This window comes from Plutella xylostella, chromosome 6, assembly GCF_932276165.1.
Source record: "Plutella xylostella chromosome 6, ilPluXylo3.1, whole genome shotgun sequence".
In the NCBI taxonomy this organism is placed as follows: Eukaryota; Metazoa; Arthropoda; class Insecta; order Lepidoptera; family Plutellidae; genus Plutella; species Plutella xylostella.
The window spans coordinates 4,528,526-4,550,201 of NC_063986.1; the positions used below are offsets into that span (position 1 = coordinate 4,528,526).

Consider the following 21,676-nt stretch of genomic DNA (forward strand, 5'->3'; position numbering starts at 1 on the left):
TGACAGTTGACGATACTGTTCTTTTTGCATAGGTGTGTGTAGTTTCAAAAATAGTATCGAATCCTGTGATCGCGGCTCTGGTGTTGGTGCGACGCAATAGAGTTCAGTTTTGCTCGATCATAGTGGGAGAAAACTTTCCACCTTAAATGCCTTGTCTCATTTTACGTTGAACTTGAGTCGACTTATGCGAGCACGAGATTGCTTCCGCCTTGTCACAGTTTGTTCGTAATTCATGTCATTCGCAACTCTACACATTATGTTGGTACTCCAGTGTAATTTGATGCTGCATATACCTACATATATTCGAGATAGAGGTTTGTTCTTCGAGAAACAATTATGTAACGAGTTGATTACTAGAGATGAAAAAGATCCAATTACAAAATGCCTCTCAATTAATAGCCAATTTTTTTAACTAAATTATATAAAAATTTGAACACAGTATTAACGTTTTTGGTTATAATATTCTGTTGCACTGTTAAATGCAGTATAATACAGACGGATTCATTAAGCTAGCCTTTCCCGTTTAGGAGTAATTTGGTGTTTTTCTCACTAGATCTTTTGCATTACTCATGAGACTATTAATTAGCTTTATTATTTTCTCCCATGGAATAGGCCAACAGTTCTAGCGTTCGTTCTCTGAATATACTGCCAGCCACTCAACTATGCATACATTAGTAGGAGAGAGATTGCTATCATCTAATTCCAGTTAGATATCTGGCGCTAACTTTTGCCATTTATGTACAGTGGCCTGCGCCTAAAAGTATGCAGGCACGGTCCGCACAGTGATGCCATCTAGTAAAAACCTTGTAACTACAACGTATTGGACGTGTGTTTTGATAAGTGCATGTTGTTGTTCTATAAGTAAGAGTGTTTGAGCAGTACGATATTGTTTGTATTCGCTGTTTTTACTACTGTGTATAATTGTATATTAGGTAGTTAATTTCTTACAATTTCGTCATAGTGACTATGGCGTAGTTGTTAAGGCGTGGCGCGGCGGTGCCGCATGAGTTATTACGAATTTGTTGATACTTACTTCGCATCCTGTTATTGTTTTTTGTGACTTAAAGATCATATGATAGAAGTTTCCTTTACTTTCTTTTTTTAATTTTTTAATTCGATTAAGGGTTTGTTAGTATTTAAAAAACTAAATTAAAATTGTTGATTATTGATGGGATCAATAATCAACAATAGTTAGTAGTAGTGGTGCAATGTAGCGGACGACTAACTAAAACTTGCTTCTTTTTATTTATTGAGTTGTTCTCATAAGATTGAGGGTAGAACTATATAATATATTAAGTATATGTGATCATGACTCCCAAAGTTCTTTGAGACAATACAACACTTGCGTTCCACTCAACGTTTTATAAATCGCTTTGGCTTCTAAATATTACTTATCGGTGCTTACTACTGATATCAAGAATGTTAAAAGGCATTTAAAAATAAAAACCAATAGTTTTACTATTTAGTGGAGGACTTGAACACAGGGACCTCATGCCGCCGCATCAATTCATGAATGCTTAACTACTCGGGACTATCACCGACCATGATAGCGTTCTCGAAATATGCTATCAGTTATTATTACCGCCACCGCCCCGTAACTTATATTTACAAGCTGGTTACTAGATGGCATTACTGTTTCCAATTCGCCTGATTACTTTTAGGCGCAGGCCACCGTATGTAAATTTATAGGGATCCTTATATTCTATGGATAGCTACTTTATATTATTAAGCAATTGTCATTGTCAGGTTATTTTATTATATCTATGTAACTGTAATGAATTTACAACTTTAACTAAGGGTAAATAGATAAGTTAGGGCTTGTGCCAATGTATACTTAGTAAAAATCATAATTATGAATGAAATATGAAAAAATTATATTTATAAACCCACTGCAATACGATATCTGATATTTAAATTGGATGTGTTTCTAAAAATACGAACAAGACGTTAATAAATGCCGACGAAGGCAGTAAGAAGCGTAGCAAATTAGTATTCAGTGCCCATAAAGCCTTTGATTCAAAAGTTATAGATTTTATTAGCTGTAAAGTTTTTTTTTTATGTCCGTCATAGAATTGTAAATCTATTCAACTTGATCTTGATCAATAATCGTTTAATGCAAATTAATACCTACACTCACGAATTCACGAGCAATGAAAAAGTACCACCATTGCCATTCTATACAGGGTGTGACAAAAAGGGTATACTAAGCCGAAACCATCATTTGCAGCATGGTATATCTAAGCCCGAAACTGAAATCAGAATTTCAAAATTCAGATATATTATACAGGGTGTTGCAACCTTTTTGCAACACCCTGTATAATATATCACTGGAACGTTTTCATTGCTCGTATGTGTACTTCTTATTGTTACCTAAAACTGTAGATAAGTATAAACTTGTTCTGCCAAACTTACACAATATGTTTTTTGAAAAATTTTATAGCGACCCCTATAAATTAGTAACCAACCGGAAAATAAAGGAAAATAAACAATAAGTGGGCAGTGATATATTACAAAGTTACATGTATGTAAAAAAAGTAGATAAGTAGTACCTACCTACATCAACGGAGCAGAGTTGTCGATTTTCAGCTCAGAAAACTAATAATAACACCTAAAGTGCAAATATCATGCAAACGACAGGCCATTGAAACCCTATTTCAATACAGTATAAAGGTCAAGATCCCCTAAATACCCTATCAAATGCACTTACTATAATTCATTGACCTCTCACTTAGACTTTTCGACGAACAAAACAGTTAATTTATTAGTGTGAATGTTCTGAAACAAGCTGATGAACTACTGTTGAATTTTATTTTAACACTCTGTGCTAATAGAGTGTGTGAGATTAGTTTATATATATCTACTTAATCTTTTGTTGGTACTTATTATGGTTGGTATAATAATTAGGCTACTTAGCCAGTTAGTAAATTGTATTTATTCATTATGGTATACAAATAAATAGTAATTTGTTATTTCTATCTATCTATCTTCTTTCATATCCGGTTCAGTGCTCTATCGCGAAGTCAAAACGAAGTAACATTTACGTTTATGAAATAATTAGTGTAAAATTCATTACAATATGAATCCGAAAATCGTTGTCAAATTAGTTTGCAATAAGGAGTCAGATTTCTACTTTAGTATAAAAACATACGTGGGTGGTCTGAAAAGTTTCCGACCTAACATAGATACAAGATTTTTTTTCTTAAAATTTATTTTTATTCTTCTACATAGCCTGTAAAACAGTAATTAGGCGGCGCCAAAACACGGATTTATTGCGCCTAAACTGCGCCAACAGAGCATTGGAAATATTCATTCGAACACGTCGTTGGTCTGATGTTAGCAAACGCGGCAGCCAACGCGCGGACAGCCTTCTCATGCCTAAATCTTGATTTAATATGTGATAAACACGTTTTCTGGACATTTTCATTGCCTCTGCTATCTCTCTCACTCTAATTCGGCGGTCGTCTAACACCATTTGAAGAACTTTAGCGATGTTATCGTCAGTAGTTACAGTTTTTGGACGTTCCGAACGTTCATCATCTCCGAAGCTCTTACGGCCACGTTTAAATTCGGCTGCCCAAAATTTTACAGTGGTAAATTACGGTGAAGAGTCCCCGTACACAGAATCTAACTCATCTTTGATTTTCGTAGGGGTATTCCCTTTCAAAAACCAATATTTTAAGACAGCTCGATACTCGATATTGTAAATTTTCACAGAAATGCTCACATCGACTCACTCAAACGACTGTAAAATTAAAACCACGCGTCAAAAATGGCTGAAACTTTGAAGTGTTGCTGTCAAAAGATGCACAGTTACATTCCCTGACTCAAGGACTTTGTATTATATAATACAAAGTCCTTGCCCTGACTTTAATTGATGTGTGCTGCCATCTTCACGTTGAGGTCGGAAACTTTTCAGACCACCTACGTATGTTTTTGACGTTCTAGGCTAAAATATTTACTAATATTGAAAAATAAAATTAAGTTCAGTCATGTATTTTTTTTTATAAATTAGCGTTTTTGTAATGTAAATTCAACAGTAACCCTACCCAAGTATAGTATACAGTATACTACATATGTATACCGGTCGGCGGATGCGGACAATTTGATCACAAAGGGAGAGGTCACAATACAATGTAAAGTCGAAGTGATTATTTACTATAGAAAATGTGAGTCGTCTCGAAAACACTGTCGATGTTTTATTGTACATTGTTTATTTATTTTTTTAATCCCAAACATTATTGTTTATATGTATAAAAGTATTTAACCATATTTGGGATTTGTGAGTGCATGTTAAATATGTACCTACCTATAATTTTATTATATTAATCTTTTTATTTATCTTAATATTTATTATAAATTTAAAATAAGCATGTAGGTACCTACTTACTAGCAAAAATTGTTACTATCGCAATGAAACTATTTGTTTTAGCTGTAGTTTATTATGAAGAAGTAAGAAAATGCAGTTTCTTGATTTGGGTACTCGTATAGCACTAAAAGGAAATTTTTCTTAATCGATCTTTGGTCTCACGTGAAATTGAAGGCCTTGTTAACTTAAAATACGTATGTGTTTTAGCAGACAACCTTATCTCATTTCTAAAGTCTGCTTTCAAAATAGATCAACTAACTTATTCTCACTAGTTCTAGAATAGAAGTAATTTTGAATGATGTTATACTGACAAGTTTGTGCGCCTTCCCGGAATAAAATTAAAGTTCAATTTTGGGAATAAGATGCTGGAATGCGAATGATGTTGTATTTCTAGTTAGTTCTATGATGAATACCTAATTCAAGTACCTTCAACATAATAATAGGTATTCGTAGCCAAAGCTAAGTCGCCGTCTGTTACAGTTCTAGACATCAGCTAAACCTAGGGTGCGTCTGGGAAACATGGAAGTATTCAAAAAATTACACTGCCTAATAAAATATATTTTTTTACCTTTCAATTTCCTCTCGGACATACGTTTCCTAGGGTGAATTTTCAAGGGTTAGAAAGAAAGACAGAATAAAGAAAGAAGAAGGTTACAGATCGGAATAGCCCTATCGCTGAATTCAGTCTACATCTACAGTCGCTTTCGCATTTGCGCTCGATGTTCGACTGGCCTAATCCTCCCCCAGTGGGGGGCACAATGAGACAGTCTAGAAACAATTTGTTATTCGGGAACTCACTAAATGGCGAGTCACGTACTCGATTACGTGACTGCTAATCAAAGCAAAGGCCTACTGAATCAGAGGGCCTAGTGTCGGTTTTCCTTAACCGATCGAGCAGTGAAAATGTCGCTGAATTGACGCATTATAAAAAATAATACTATATCTCCAAGATGGGTAAGCGATGTGTAAATGTTATAGCGGTGAAGGAAGTTTGCGTTACTGTTAGGTACATAGACTGTATAATATATAGATGTAGAGGTAGGTATATGCCAATATGTTTATAGTTTAGAGCCTAATGGAGATAGCCTATAGATATACCTACCTAAATTGCGTCACTTTCTTATTAGAGGCTACCTTCTTGGGTCTTTAACCTACTTCAAAAAGGAGGTTCTCAATTCGTCGGGATCTTTTTTTATATATATTTTTTATGTATGTTCACCGATTACTCCGCCGTTTATGGACCGATTTTGAAAATTCTTTTTTTTGATGTATTAGGTTGAGCTCCCAGGTGGTCCCATTTTTTTCAGAATTTTGTTTCACCCCCAAAGCCACCGGCAAAGGGTTAAAACAGGGTATGAATTTCCATTTTGGGCACCTATTAACCGATTCTAATGAAATTTAGAACGTGAATATAGTTCTTATAATTAAAAAATATGATGGTGACCTTGACCTGATCTGATGATGGAAACGGAAGTCAGTGAAGGGAACTCCTCAACGGTATATAGCAACTACCTCGTGCTTAGGCTTGAATGATTCGTATTGACTAGTAGAACGAAATGGTATCATTTTCATCTTACTTTTGAGTGACAATTTATAATTTCAAATAAACTAAAAACAATAAAATAAAATAATAATTTAAAAAAATAAAAAACCGACTTCAAAAATTACTAAAAAGTAAGAAATAATTAATAATAGCAGGAACTGTTCTTTTTTGAAGTTGGTGCCATATTTCTTCAGATTCCTTTGCACCGCACCAACATAAAAATAACAGTTCCTGCTATTATTAACTATTTATATAACTACATGTTCCTTGTGGCGGAGCTAGTGCAGCGCGTGTAAAGCTAGGAAGGACTCTTCTGTAGCATAAAAATTGCGTTTACTCACCTTTCCTCGAACGGTGTAAAAACTCACACTTCGCGTGCTGAATCAAAACTGTTCGAACGTTACTTTACATGTCACGTAATAAGGGTGTGAGATCCGATAACATGTAGGTAGATCGCAGAGGTCGTATCATAATTTCATAAATTAATAAATTTTGACATCGACATACTTATTTTGCCATCATCTTTTAGGTTTTCACGTTCCATACGTCAAAAGATTAGTTATTATACTCTACGATGTCGGTCTGGGAAAAATAAAAATAATTAATATTTAACAGTACTTTTCTTGGGGAAAGTTACTAAACATTTGCTTATTTTTTTGTGAGCATATGATTTACGATCCGTATTTTTTTTGCTAATGGGTTGTGTTTGTGGTAAACAAGGCTAACTACGTTGTGTTTATTTTATAAAGGTGAGTTGACACAGTGGCGGATGCGGGCGCCTGACCTGAATTTGCATATTCGCTGAAAGAGACAGGTTTGACGCAAATGTAAACATAGCTTTATCCAGAAATCATCCCTGTGGGGCTAGCTATTTTGCCTTGCTTAGTAAACACAATTTCACTCAACTATTGAGGTATGTATAAAAAAGTTATTTTTCATCACTCGTGCTCAAGTTAGGTAAGTGTTACCTGAAATGCGGGATGAAAATAGCTTTTTTTTCGTCCATAGGGAACATTTATTTCTGGATAACTAATAATGCTTAACTTGATTTACACAATATACCTGACCCTGACCACAATTTATCTGCGAAATGTCGTATTTAATAAAGTTAGAATAGCTACATTCAACGTTCATATCGCAATATCAGTGAAAATCCCACTCCAACCGCAGACAGGCTTCGATCGACTATTATTTGTACAGTTTAGACAAAACAAATACAGGGTTATTTCACGTAAGGATTATAAAGATTTATTTATCCAATTTATAACTGAAAACACTGTGAACTTTGTAAAAGAGCATGGGTACTTGTGAATTATGAAACATACATTGATTTTGTTAATTTCACACATGTTATGTAAATGTAGGTACTTTAATGTGTTTTTGTTCATCAAGATAGTTATCTTTGTAATAAGCATTCGTGCTTGACATTTCGTCGAATTTTATTTGAAATGGATGTACTTCAGTCATGCAACAGTTTGTATTTTATGGAAAAAATATAATATATCAATACTCAGTACTTGTTGTCGTGGAAAAAATACCGAACAATTTAAAAGCGCTTATCTAAACATCTATATTTTACATTCCAATGAAAATACAGGGTGTCCCAAAAGTCACCGATATGCCTTGGAGGTCTGATAGATCAGCTCATGAGTAGCCAGAATATCATAATATGATCTCAGTAAAAATTCGATAGTTTTCAATATATTGACACTTTTATCAATTTGGTGAAAATCGACACCTACTTTTCAGCATTGCGTCGTATATTTTTTTTACAGTGTGTAGGGTCAAATTTGCTCATAAAAAATATGATTAACTGGTATGACTTTGAGAACCGTGTTTTTTTTAAACATACAGCGTTACACGATATTTTTTTTTGACTGTGATTAATAGCAGGGCTATACAGGGTGATGCAATACCAAAAAAATACTAACAATATGGAATTTTGTACCGGCGGCACGCAAAAAACTGATCCAAGGTGTCGATTTTCACCAAATTTATAAAAGTGTCAATATCTCGAAAACTATCGAATTTTTAGTGAGGTCATATTATGATATTCTGGCTACTCATGAGCTGGTCTATCAGCCCTCAAAGGCATATCGTTGACTTTTGGGACACCCTGTATTCCTACAATAAGATACAGTCCGAAATTATAATCTTAAAAACAAAATAAATATGTATGTATAGGTAGATATGTAATAGGTAGGTACACAATGAAACTTATTTTATTCATAAAATGTAATGTAATATACTTACGTACCTATTATGAAGTCAGTTTTTTTGGTTTAAGTTTTGCAACAATTAAAAAAAAAATGGTTTCATTTAAAAAAATGCATATTTTTAGCACTTTTTGTGGCTTTTCGCTTCAGGGGCTTTACGTCTACAGCACTCGTGGTCTTTTTGTCCCGGATAGTTTTCCCTGCAAAAGTATTTTATTTGCTTTCTGCAAACGTTCAGCCGTTCAAACAATAGTTACAAAGCAACGAGAAAAACTTTAACTCAGTATTTCAATAAACTAAATTCTGTGATCTTAAAATAAAGTTAAACTAACTATTCACATTCAGTATTATAATATTTAAAAAAAAAATTCAAGCATAAAGTTTTTTTTAATTATTGAAAACTTCTGTGGTTCTGCGGGAGAGTCCAATGTTTATGATGAGAGGACTCACACTTCGTTGATCCTCCTAGTACTCCTAATCCCGCGTTCAACGACCAGCAGTTTTATCGAGTGACCGAACAGTAAAATGTCAATGCACTATCAAACCAAACAGGACACAACAGAACCTGTTGCTATATTTTCCTTTTCACAATTCTGAAAATCCTAAGATTATTATTTAAATTCAGTACTTTACGCTTTAACTTTATCGTAAAACTTTACAATTTAGTTCTTCGCAGAAACTAAATCAAGATTTGTAAAATGTTCATCAATAAAGTTTAGCGCCGCTGAAAGCGTTAATTTACATGTCTGGATATTCAAATGTTAAAAATATTTATAAACACGAATACAATTTTAAGATAAGGTAAGATAAGTTTTATAAGTAAATCTTATTTTTATTTACCTAGTACCTACGCATGAAAAACTTAAAGATGCGGAACTTCTAAATAAGTCGGTCCGTCAATGTAATTCCAATTTTCAGAACCTGCCTCCTTATAATTAGTACTTAGATTTTAGGTATCTACTACTAAGTATTAGCAGGCAGGTAGCCCCCCGCTCCCTACCTAGGTTCTAAAATTGTAATTAGCATGAATAACAGACACTAAAGGAATCACAGATACATTTTATTTATTTTATTTACAATGCATTTGAACTGATAAACAACACCTTGGGGCTGTTTTGTCTCCAGTTTTAATCTGGAACCAATGAAGTAAACATAAAAACCTAATATAATCTCTCAGAATAGAAATTAATCTATTGAACACTCATTTAGAAGTAACACTGGAAAGATACTCAAAAAGTTTCACAATATTATCACCATCCCTTACAGGCATCAGGAATATAATATGGAAATACATAAACACATATACTTAATTATGTAAGTATCTACAGGGTGTTTCCAAAAGGGTATAAGAACAACGAAGGTAAGGTAAAAGGTACTAAGCCGAAACCTACATGTGCAGCATGTTATTTCATCTAAGCCAGAAAATGAAATCAGTATTTCAAAATTCAACGTCATACGTCAACTTATTCTAGCCATATTCTTCAATGGTGAAATCGGGCAGATTCCGGCCTTACACGATTTTTTTTTTTTTTTTAATTAGCCTATTTTGTTTCCCACTGCTGGGCAAAGGCCTCCCCTTTTTCCTTCCACACCCTTCGATCCTGTGCACTCTCAGCCCAGTTATTATCAAACTTATCCAGGTCGTCCCGCCATCTCCGTCTCGGCCTGCCTCTCCGCCGGCGCCCGTCGCCCGGCACCCACTCGGTCGCTATCTTGGCCCACCGGTCCGGGTGCATGCGGTAGACGTGGCCGGCCCAGTTCCACTTGAGCTTCGTAGCCGAGCCACCTCTGGAGCGGGGGGTGCGAAGAATCCCCGGGCGAATACGACGCTCCGTCAAACGAACTTGGCCTTACACGAATACGCTGCAGAAAATATTTTTGACCCGTATGTATTTATTATGTAATTATGATAAATAAAATTGTAGCTACAAATGCAGCCGCGTTGCTCTATGATGAAAATGTATTAAATTATGATCGGAACAAATGTACAAAAGCATGTAGGTATCTAGTTGACAAGCATTGTGTCTGGCACGGTAAAAAGTTGGCTAGTGACCAATAAGATAGTGCCTGCCAGTTCAGTTCATACTTCTTCCTCAAATAAAGTAAAAATATACTTTTTAGTTGGCTTTACAAGCTAGCTTTGTCATACCGGTTGACGGTATACCTACTATTATTTTTATGCTCTCTACGGGGATGTTCGTTTCTGTCGGGGTCACTCTAGCTTACGAATAACTTAGTTTTTGTTAAATATTGTAGGTAGTATTAAACTTATCTATTGCATGACAATCAAGGGAACCTGGCCCTGTAGCACGGGGCGCTATTAAAAAAGTTCTCCGTCGCGCTTGCTCTTGAGCCTCGCGATGTGAGTGAGCGCGATGGAAAACTCTTGCTACGTCTTAAATGCGCTTCGTACTAGCCCTTTTATACCTACTTAGTATAACAACAAACAATAAAACATCATAAATTATAAAGAAGTAAACCCTTTACCTACTTCTGTCCACATCTTTCTGCGTTTTCATCCTGTTGTTTACAGAAACTTGAAAAGCTATTTCCAATGATTGTGGACTTTGACGGGGGCGTCCAGTGCGGTGGAGGGAAATAAAATATTTGATTGTTTGTGTTTATTTATATGTTACAGGAAATATATGAAATACAGGAATGGTATATACCGACCAAAATTCCTAGATGTCGAACATTTCCTAGAAAATATAGATCTAAGTAAAATATAATAAAATGGAGGGAAGTTTTATACAGACAGGTAGTCGTGGTCATGCTGAAAAATGTAACTAGAGTGTGAACGCCTATAAGTACCTACATATAATCGCTTTTAGTGATAAGACCGCCTTTTTTGTACCTATGTGTTTATATTTAAGCTTTGTATAATATTCTATTTTTGTGTACAAATAAAGAATATTCTATCTATCTATCTATCTATAATCCTACTAATACTGTTTGTATTCTGACATTCGGGGGCTGCTTAAATATAGTCGATTGCTAAAATGTTCGATGGTGGTATGATACCTGATAGATACCTACAATATTCTTTATTTGCAAGTACTTACACAACAATAAAAGAAAATGGAAGTGGCGGTGAACTTAATCATAAATTCAAGAATTATGATACCTGTAAATTTGTTTTTGTTTATTTATAACATCTAACATTATCGACTTCCCTAACACCCGGATCCCCACCATTCGATCATAAGACTGACGTCAAAGGCAACCTTAATAAATCAGCAGAAGCCGAAAAAATATGGTATATAGTATTAATTACTTACCCAAATACCCAGAACAATGCCTTGAGGGTCCCGTAGTAAAAGTTGGGATACCACAAGTCAAAGAAGGTAAGCCGAAAGGAGTTAGTAAAAAGCATAACTCTGAAAAACTTTAAGAGTTTCGAAAAAACTTGCTTTGCGTTCGATCTACTCAATCTGTTCTCTAGGTTATCCCTGTACCTCTATGTAACGAAAAATGTAATGAAAGAACCATCATCATAAAATGATTTAATGTTCTTTTCCTTACACTAAATATGTTATTTTTACGATCTTCTCAAACAGCGGGCATCGTTTATTTATAACCCTGTTTGACACTTTATGAAGCGACGTAATTAAATAAGCCTCTTTATGTTATTTGTATTTGAAAAAATATATACCTACTGACTTACCAATATTCATATAAGTACCCATTTCTAGCAAAAAAAACTTCACTTATGTACCTAACTACTGTAAGTATCTACAAACTTTTCAGTAGGTACCTACTTAAGTAATTTATATTTAGTTTCCTACGAGACATCTTGAATTTTACTTGAAAAAGTTTAACCTTTGTTTGTTATTTGTGTAAGTACCTAATTTCAATAAAAAGGAAAATTTTCATTATTCAGTAAAGTAAGTATGTTTGTTTACTGAGGTGAAAATGATCTTATCGAGCCTCCCTTTACACAACATAATGTGCTATGCAAATTAAGCTCACTGTGAGGTATTTTCCACGTTCCGAGCTAGACACCTTTATAACGTTAGCTTAAATTTTACGGCGAAGGGCATATTACTTAACTGTTTATTTATAGAGTATCTGTGTTTTAATAAAATACTACAAATGTTCAAAAACTATAGGTACTAACTTACTGTTAACTTACTTGTACGAGATGGGTAAAATTGGCTTTGAAAAATTAATAAAATAATTGTACTTATGTAGTAATTACTTTTAATTAAATTCCTTATTTCTAAATACTTGTTTGGTAAGCATATAGGTACTTACATGTCAGGAAGCCACAGCAATTCGATTGAGAACCGACATCTTATACATTACGCCATCGCCACCTTGAATAAAGTTTGAACAAAACAATAAAGTTTACAAAATTACAACAGGGTAGCTATAAAAAGCAGTCTTCTACCTAATACGTCTTACAGGCATTAATTTACGTATAATTATTTACCTACATGTCTTAAGGGCCCGTACAGGGTGACGTGCCCCGCCAAAAGAGGATGGGCAACAATATATGGGAGCTGGGACCACCCTCCAATAGCAGTAAGACTAACGTCGTTGGATAGGTCTTGTCAATAGGAATAACTTTTGCTTTGACAGCTTTGTTGTCACAGTTGTCCGTTCAGAGATATATGACTTATAAGTTCCGATACTCGTCAGTTCATCTTACTGCTATTGGAGGGTGGTCCCAGCTCCCATATATTGTTGCCCATCCTCTTTTTAGGAGTGGAGAGATGACGGAGCCTCCAATAGCAGTAAGATGAACTGACGAATATCGGAACTTATAAGTCATATATCTCTGAACGGACAACTGTGACAACAAAGCTGTCAAAGCAAAACTTATTCCTATTGACAAGACCTATCCAACGACGTTAGTCTTACTGCTATTGGAGGGTGGTCCAGCCTCCAATAGCAGTAAGATGAACTGACGAGTATCGGAACTTATAAGTCATATATCTCTGAACGGACAACTGTGACAACAAAGCTGTCATAGCAAAAGTTATTCCTATTGACAAGACCTATCCAACGATGTTAGTCTTAATGCTATTGGAGGGTGGTCCCAATCTGCCCATTGTCATTTGGGTTTTCAATGCTCTTCACACAGCACACGCAGTGACACGCACACATGTAAGTTTGCACAGTGGGTCATAAACTTTTACTCGCCAACTTTATTGACAATTATTTTCAAGTAGTGATTTGAGGGTAAGTATAATTTTTAATTACACTGGTAAGCACCAGGAAAGAGTAGAAATTAATAGGGGTGCCACTTTTCTCCATACTCGGAACCCGATTAGCTTTCTAAACAAATGTAGTATTTACTTACTTGTAGAAAGGTAACTACAGGTATTAAAGTGTAGATACTAAGGGTATACTAAGCCGAAAGGGGATGACTCAACTCAAGGGGTCATTCTGAACAACTTTTGTTCTACGAGTTTTGCGAATTCGCGAAAAAAAATATTCGTTTTCCATGGTAAAAAGTCAGGTGTCATCAAAGTTTCTATGAAAAAGGTTTTTTTTTTGTTAATTTTTAAAACTCGTAGAACAAAAGTTCAGAATGACCCCCTGTCTCACTTGTTTTTACCCGACTGCCGAAGGAGGTGGTTAATATTTTTTGATTGTATGTTTGTAAGTATATTTTTTGGTAGCAGAATAATATTTTTTCTTATTTTTAGGGTTTCGTACCTCAAAAGGAAAAAAAGCAACCGTTATAAGATCTCTTTGTTGTCCGTCTGTCTGACTGACTGTCTGTCACCGCCCTTTTTCTCAGAAACGGGTAAAGATATCAAGCTGATATTTCGCATAGATATGGGGAGTACCCCAAAAAAATATTGGGGTACTCCCTCTCCCATACAAGTAAATTGGGGCTGATATTTTTTCCGGTTATTTTGATGGTGTAGGTAGGGTATCGTTGAATTGGTCTTTTAATATAATAAAAAAAGGTTAAAATATAATAATTTTGCTTTTACCCTTAAATTTGGGGACCACACCATAGACAAATCCTAATTAAAAAATGATTTCAATAGATGGCGTGTTTTTATGTTGGGTAACTCAGAATAAGAAGTGATGATATCTCAGAATAATAATGGTTAATGGTGCTATTCCGCTGAGCACCGAAACCGGTGGGACACAAGTGAAAAGTGGCGGTTCCCCTCATCTCGCATTATTGACCAAAACTCATTTCGCATAATTTGTATGGTCTAAACTTTTTTGGCCGAACCATCACTTTGCCAAGAATTATGTGGCATAAGGCTCGTTTCGTCTAAAACTCTTTAGGCACAATCTTTAAACACCTAAGTTTCGTTTGCTCAAATGTACGAGTATGTTCGTCTATACCTATGTATAATCTTGTTTCTCCTAATGTTATCTTAATAAATAATATATTAAGTATGTAGTAAATGTACAAATTGTGGTATTTTTTCTCATATATCCCGAAAATCACGATATTGATTGATTAAAAAATCGAAAGTTAACGAGCAATACAACATACATTTATAATACACATACAATAATTATTACAAACCCCATGAGATCGAAACCTAAAGATAGGTGCGACGACGAGCAAAGCGAGGAGGAGCGTGTTAGGTGCACATGTTCATCAAAACCAAAGTTTTCCAAACAGCGGAAACAATACAAGGCACCAGTTTGCGCTATAGAGAGACGCTCCGTCAAAGTTAAAGCCAAACAAATATTAGTAGTGTAATATTAGTAGCCCAATCGGTTTTACGTTCGATATCTAATAATTGTCTCTTCCGTTGACTTACTAAATGATCTTATTCATATACAGGGTGCTTTTAACTTTACATTACTTTGAATATGTATTTAACTTTACTATGAAACAGCTCTTTTATTTTTCCTGATTTCAGAGTTGGTTCCCATAATTAAAGTTATACAAGTATGACCTATGTACATTCACCTGCCAACGGGGTGACCACTAATAAACAAGCATTCTGTATTTAACATAACTAAATACACTGGGTAACATTACTGCCTTATTTCCAACAGCAAATATATGGTTATAGGGCACCATGATGATGCTAGTATTAAAAATATACCAAAATTACTCACCGATATAAATTTTTATTCACGCCGCAACACACATCACATAACACACATTTTTTTTTTTTATTTTTTTTAGGTAGGGGGAAAATCCATCATGGACACCTGGGAAGTGAAGACCCCAGGTAGTGCCGGACTCTTACCGGCTAAAAACCCCCTACCGATATTTGGGAGGTGCTTAGACTATCAAACTAAACCAGACCTCAGGATTTTCGGGAGGTGTTTAGACTGTCAAACTAAACCAGACCTCAGGATTTTCGGGAGGTGCTTAGACTATCAAACTAAGCCAGACCTCAGGAGTTTCGGGAGGTGCTTAGACTATCAAACTAAGCCAGACCTCGGGATTTTTGGGAGGTGTTTAGACTATCAAACTAAGCCAGACCTCAGGAGTTTCGGGAGGTGCTTAGACTATCAAACTAAGCCAGACCTCGGGATTTTCGGGAGGTGTTTAGATTGTCAAACTAAACCAGACCTCAGGATTTTCGGGAGGTGCTTAGACTATCAAACTAAGCCAGACCTCAGGAGTTTCGGGAGGTGCTTAGACTATCAAACTAAGCCTGACCTCGGGATTTTCGGGAGGTGCTTAGACTATCAAACTAAGCCAGACCTCAGGAGTTTCGGGAGGTGCTTAGACTATCAAACTAAGCCAGACCTCAGGAGTTTCGGGAGGTGCTTAGACTATCAAACTAAGCCTGACCTCGGGATTTTTGGGAGGTGCTTAGACTATCAAACTAAGCCTGACCTCGGGATTTTCGGGAGGTGTTTAGACTATCAAACTAAGCCAGACCTCGGGAGTCACCACATGACGTGTCGCGGATCGCGGTCATATGTTAATTTACAACTTCACTGTGGTATTCGTGGGTGGTTGTAGTGAACTCGCTCCACTAAAAGATAAACTTTGTTATAATATATTTATAATCTACTTTAAAATACGATACACACAAAACCTACATACATGTCAATATGTCATAGTATGATGTCAAATAGCAAGCTAATTGATAATATATTATGTAAGTATTTTTTTATTCTAAAGGTAAATGAAAACAATGCAATAAACCTGTATTTTTTAAATATAAATTAAAGATTTCTACATTAATTCTTAATTTGAACAGTATAGAAGCTATTTATTTTTATTTGAATGTATATATTAAACTAATCATAGCAAAACTTTAGGAACAGGGAGAAAAGTATGTACCTTCACGAGAAAGGTACCCATTTCACTACCTAGACTAAATAAAAAATACATCTAGTAGTTTTGTATCAATGTAAAAAGTATTTTAACACAGAGATAAACTGGATTATGATAATAATAGCTTCACATAGTAGCGCACTGACTGGAACATTGCCCTGCATTGCAATATAATGTAGTGCTTGCATTTTGTTGATGTGCTATTCTGGTCAGAATTACAATCTTGTTTCGGAAATACAACTAAGTTTTTTATGCAGCAATTTGAATCGTACAATTTCAGAAGAGATAAATCATACTAGTAGTAGATACCTCGTTTTATCTCAAATAAACTATTATGCATGTTACTCAGAGCCGTACATTTGTATACTCAAATGATAGGTCGCGAGCAGTATCGCAGTTTTAGAATGTGTACAATGTACTTAGAGTACACATCTCTAGGATCTACATGTGCACTGCATTGTGCAGGTGTCCTCACGATGTTTTCCTTCACCGTAGTACCACTTTTTATCAGTGAACTTAAATTCATTCATTGAAAAGATTGAATTTGGTTCGGGCGTGTGCCCGGATTCGAACCACAACCTCTAGAATGAGAGGCATAGAGCTAATCCGTTATGCTACCATAGGTCAAATACACTGTACTGGCACATAATCAGAAATAGGTAAGTACATCATTTTTATTACAAACATGATTATTTTATAAAATTAATTATATCCAATCACAAGCAAATCCAAATGAACTACTAGTGTTGACTAAATATCGTATTACAATTTAAAAGAAACTTAATTAGAGTCATCATTTCATTTCCCATAATTTTGGTAAAATGCTAACTTGCAGTATACATGATCAACTTTTCTTTGTGTGAGTGAAAATAATCATATCGATCGATTGATTTAAATTTGACGGAAATCAAAAGAAAAATTATATTTCATCAGCGAAGTGCACAGTGATCGGTGCTCGACGTCTTCCCTCTCCATTACCTACCAGTTACGAGAAAAAATGTACGTAAGTTATATTTTCATAATCTCTGATTTTTACCATTGACGCAAAAAGTGGGTGATATGTGTTTGAAACCGCTGTCTGTCTGTCACATCGGTCAACAAATTTTAGTACGTTTATTTTTATTCAAGTCAAGAAGTTCAAAAGTTTTTGAGACTTTTAGAGTTGAATTTCGGGTTTTAACGTGGTTAGCCTATTATTATGATCTACCAATAAGTACTCAAGATTTGATTGAATGTAAATACGATGTCTCTTCTTTATTGCAGGTCTGACGGTGAGGGATTTTATTCTTCCGAGGAAGAACTGCCACGGCGTCGTCCCGTGAAGCCTGCAGCGCTGAGCGCCGCGCCGAGCACGTCTACTGCTCCCGCCCCAACTCCATCCGGCTCAAGGAAGCGGAAGACTAAAGCTTCCGAATCCGCTTCCGAAAGTAGAGCAGCGTAAGTACGAACAATAATTGTTCTACTAAATAATAAACAGTAAAAGTAGTACCTAATCATATTCTTATTTATTTGTTTGGTGCCACCCTAAATGGGATTGACACTGTCAAATTTAATTCTTACGACACATGAATTAAAAACAGTACAACGTCCAAAATAAATAATTCAGCGAGGCCACACTGTACTAGTAGGATTTACATACTAGCTGTTGTCCCCAAGCTATAAAAAGTTTTCCGTACATATCCCGATAAACTTATTAACGTTCTGTTATATTACATTATGTATCACTTTTGTTATGAGCGTTAACACGTTCGTGCAAATTTTGTCTGAACCCGATCAATTGTTTAGCGTGATGGAGTAACAGACACATTCCAAAGTGCCTAAGTACCTAAGTAGGTACTTAGTATATTATTATTGTATACACTAATTGACGACTTGTAAGTAATGATATTACTTTTATATTCTTTACAGAATCAATAAGGGCAAACAAAAAATTGACCTGGCGACATACAATCGTCGCAAAGCAACTGTGGCGGCGCTGTTCGGTGGGTCGGATGACGAGGCGGAGGCTGCAGCGGCACTGAACAACCCGATTCAAGAGCTGGAGAGCAGCTTAACCCGAAAAGTTGGGGATGGGTCGTTGCGGCGAACCGCAAAATTAGACGGAAGCCTGTTCTGCGAACTTCGTGTTTACGAAGTTCGCGATATTAAAAACATATCCCCACGGGACCGGTGGACCAAAGCGTACACCAGTCTTAAGTATCAATTCGATTATGATAGTCCGGAATGGACTAACATAATTGATTTCATTCGGGTTGCGAAGACCCGATTTACACAGGAGCCAATATACTATCCGAATAAGAAGTAAATCTTAGTTGGATAGTATATGTTTCAGAAAATCGAATTAAAGTTAATCGTCTTTAAAAATAAAAACTACAAAATATGTTTAAATTATTAAATATTGTTCGTTGCTAATTTATTTAATTTAAATATTAATTAAATTTTACCTTACATATTTTACAGATACCTAATATTTTTTATCGATGATTAACTTTATTTAGGCTTTCTGAAACCGGCTCCTAACTAGGTTATAGCGGTATACCAAATACCTTATTTTTAACTACTTTATCTTACTGAAAATATATAATAAAATATAATATAACTTAATAAGTAAAGTGTTAATTATTTACTTATTCAACAATGGTTAACCCCAGTAAAAATATTTTCTGCTCAGTGTGCGAACAATTAGTAAAAAGTAAAGCCTTTTCAGCTCACTTAAAAAGCATAGCTCATAAAAATAATACCCGAGTTGAAGCGGAGGAGTGTATAGAAAAAATTAATTCAGCATTTCGTTCACGAATTGCTTCGTATCGAGTGTACGATTCCCGCAGAACCAAACATCCCGCCCCCGTGCCCGCAGCTCGCCCCGGGCGTGCGCAAGCGCAGGTGTGTGCTCCTGAAAGCCACCCTGTAATGCCGGCACCGTTTTTGCGTGTCATCGCTGGTAAAGTTCAGCGACTATTGAATGCGGCTCTTGCTACGCATCAAAGTGTTAAAATTAACTTTGAACTATTTGCAAATTTTTATCTACCTAAAAATGATACTTCCGAGGTTAAGTCTTTTGCCACTGAAAATAGGTGCATCCACAGCAATTATGATTTCAAAACTATATTCAATGAGATGTGCGACGTAATTCTAAAAAAAGTTGACGAGTTCCAGGAACGCGATAGTGGGTGGTCATTGCTTGATACACTTTATTTAGAGGTAAATATTAATAAATATATTCCTCTTCGTGCGTCTGGCTTTATTGATCTACCAAAAAGCATAAAAAGTAAGAAAGCTTGCATCAATGTGAACAATAATGATAGTTTTTGTTTTCTTTGGTGCATAATGGCAGCTCTTTTTCCGGCGAAATGTAACGCAAACCGAACAAAATCATATCCACATTTTTGTACCGTTCTAAATACGCATGGAATGACATTTCCAGTCAGCTTTACCGACATAAAATTATTTGAAAAAAATAATAAAATTAGTGTCAACGTTTATGGGTTAAAAAAATGTAATGTTGTTGGCCCGCTATACAAGTCAAGTGCCCGCCAAGCGGTTCACGTAAATCTTTTATTGCTTGAAAATAAGAATACGTTACATTATTGTTTAATAAAAGATTTGAATAAACTCTTACGTTCGCAATTAACCAAACACCATGGAAAAGTTTACTTTTGCGATGAGTGTTTGATATGTTTTGATTCCGAGGAACGATTGACCTTGCATAGTTGTGGAGGCGTCGCGACAGTTCTGCCGACTGAAGGCGCAATACTCGAGTTTAAGCACTACGAACGCTTACAAAAAATGCCTTTTGTTATTTATGCTGATTTTGAAACTTTGTTGGAGCCGTGTTCAACAATACCAGATTCGAATCATACACAAATTACTCACAAGCATATACCGAGTGCTTTTTCTTATTACATAACTTGTTCATACGATAATAATTTCAATAAATTAATGTTTTATCGCGGTAAAGATTGTGTCGATATGTTTATAAGTTTTCTTCAAAATGATATAACAGAAATTTATAAAGTCCTCTCTAGACCTATAGCACTGGTAATGACTGACACGGATCAATTAAATTTTGATACATCACATCAATGCTGTATATGTGAGAAACCGTTAGTAGAAGACCGAGTGAGGGATCACTGTCACTTAACAGGTAAATACAGAGGAGCAGCGCATTCGTATTGTAATTTGCGCTACAAACTCCCTAAATTTATTCCTGTATTTTTTCACAATCTGTCTGGGTACGATAGCCACTTGTTTATACGACATTTGGGATCTATTCCAGGTAAAATTAAGGTTATAGCAAGAAACAAGGAAAACTACATATCGTTTACTAAAATATTTCAAATGACAGATTCAGAAAATATTGCTGTGAGATTTGTTGATTCCTTTAGCTTTTTGCCTTCTAGTTTGGACAAGCTTTCAAACACTTTAGCTGATGAACAGTTTAAGCATTTAAATCAAATTTGTAAAAATAAATCCGAGTTCAATCTTCTTAGACGAAAAGGTGTCTATCCCTACGATTATATGACCACGTGGTCAGCCTATGATGAGACAAAACTTCCACCGCAAGAATTATTTTTCAATAAGTTAAACAATTCATCGTTATCAATCGATGACTATAAACATGCAAAAAATATATGGTGCACATTTAATATAAATAATTTAGGAGAATATACAGATTTATATGTAAAGACAGACGTGTTGTTATTAGCAGACGTTTTTGAAAATTTTCGCACAACATGTATAAAAAATTATAAGTTAGATCCGGCTTTTTATTTGACTTCACCAAGCTATAGTTTTGACGCTATGCTTTTAAAAACACGAGTTAATTTGGAGCTCATCCATGACTTAGAAATTATTAGGATGCTTCAAAGTGGTATTCGTGGTGGTGTGTGTTTGTGTACAACCAGACACGCTAAAGCTAATAATAAGTATCAACATAGTTATGACCCAAAACTTCCATCAAACTTTTTAGTTTACCTTGATTGTAATAACCTATACGGATATGCAATGTGCCAAAGTTTACCTCACTCAGGATTCAAAATGTTAAGTAAATTTGAAATAGATGGATTGAACATATTAGATATAGCAGATGATGCCGCATATGGATATATTTTGGAGGTTGATTTAGAATATCCAGATTATCTCCATGACTCTCACAATGATTTGCCCTTTTGTGCACAAAAGTTTGCACCACCGGGTTCAGTGTCAAAAAAATTAATTCCAAATTTATATGATAAATTTCATTACGTGATTCATTACATACACTTGAAAAATTGTATTAAACATGGTTTAGTACTGAAAAAAATCCATAAAGTAATTAAATTTCC

At 35.3% G+C, this 21,676-nt stretch overlaps 1 protein-coding gene across 1 annotated transcript; it reads left to right on the forward strand.

Moving 5' to 3' along the window:
* The first annotated feature begins 17,147 nt into the window (after positions 1-17,147).
* On the forward strand, positions 17,148-21,674 carry LOC125488544. Its single transcript, XM_048621676.1, has 3 exons — positions 17,148-17,351; positions 17,616-17,789; positions 18,261-21,674. Coding segments are annotated over exons 1-3 (573 nt in total). The 5' UTR covers positions 17,148-17,349; the 3' UTR covers positions 18,658-21,674.
* The last annotated feature ends 2 nt before the right edge of the window (positions 21,675-21,676 follow it).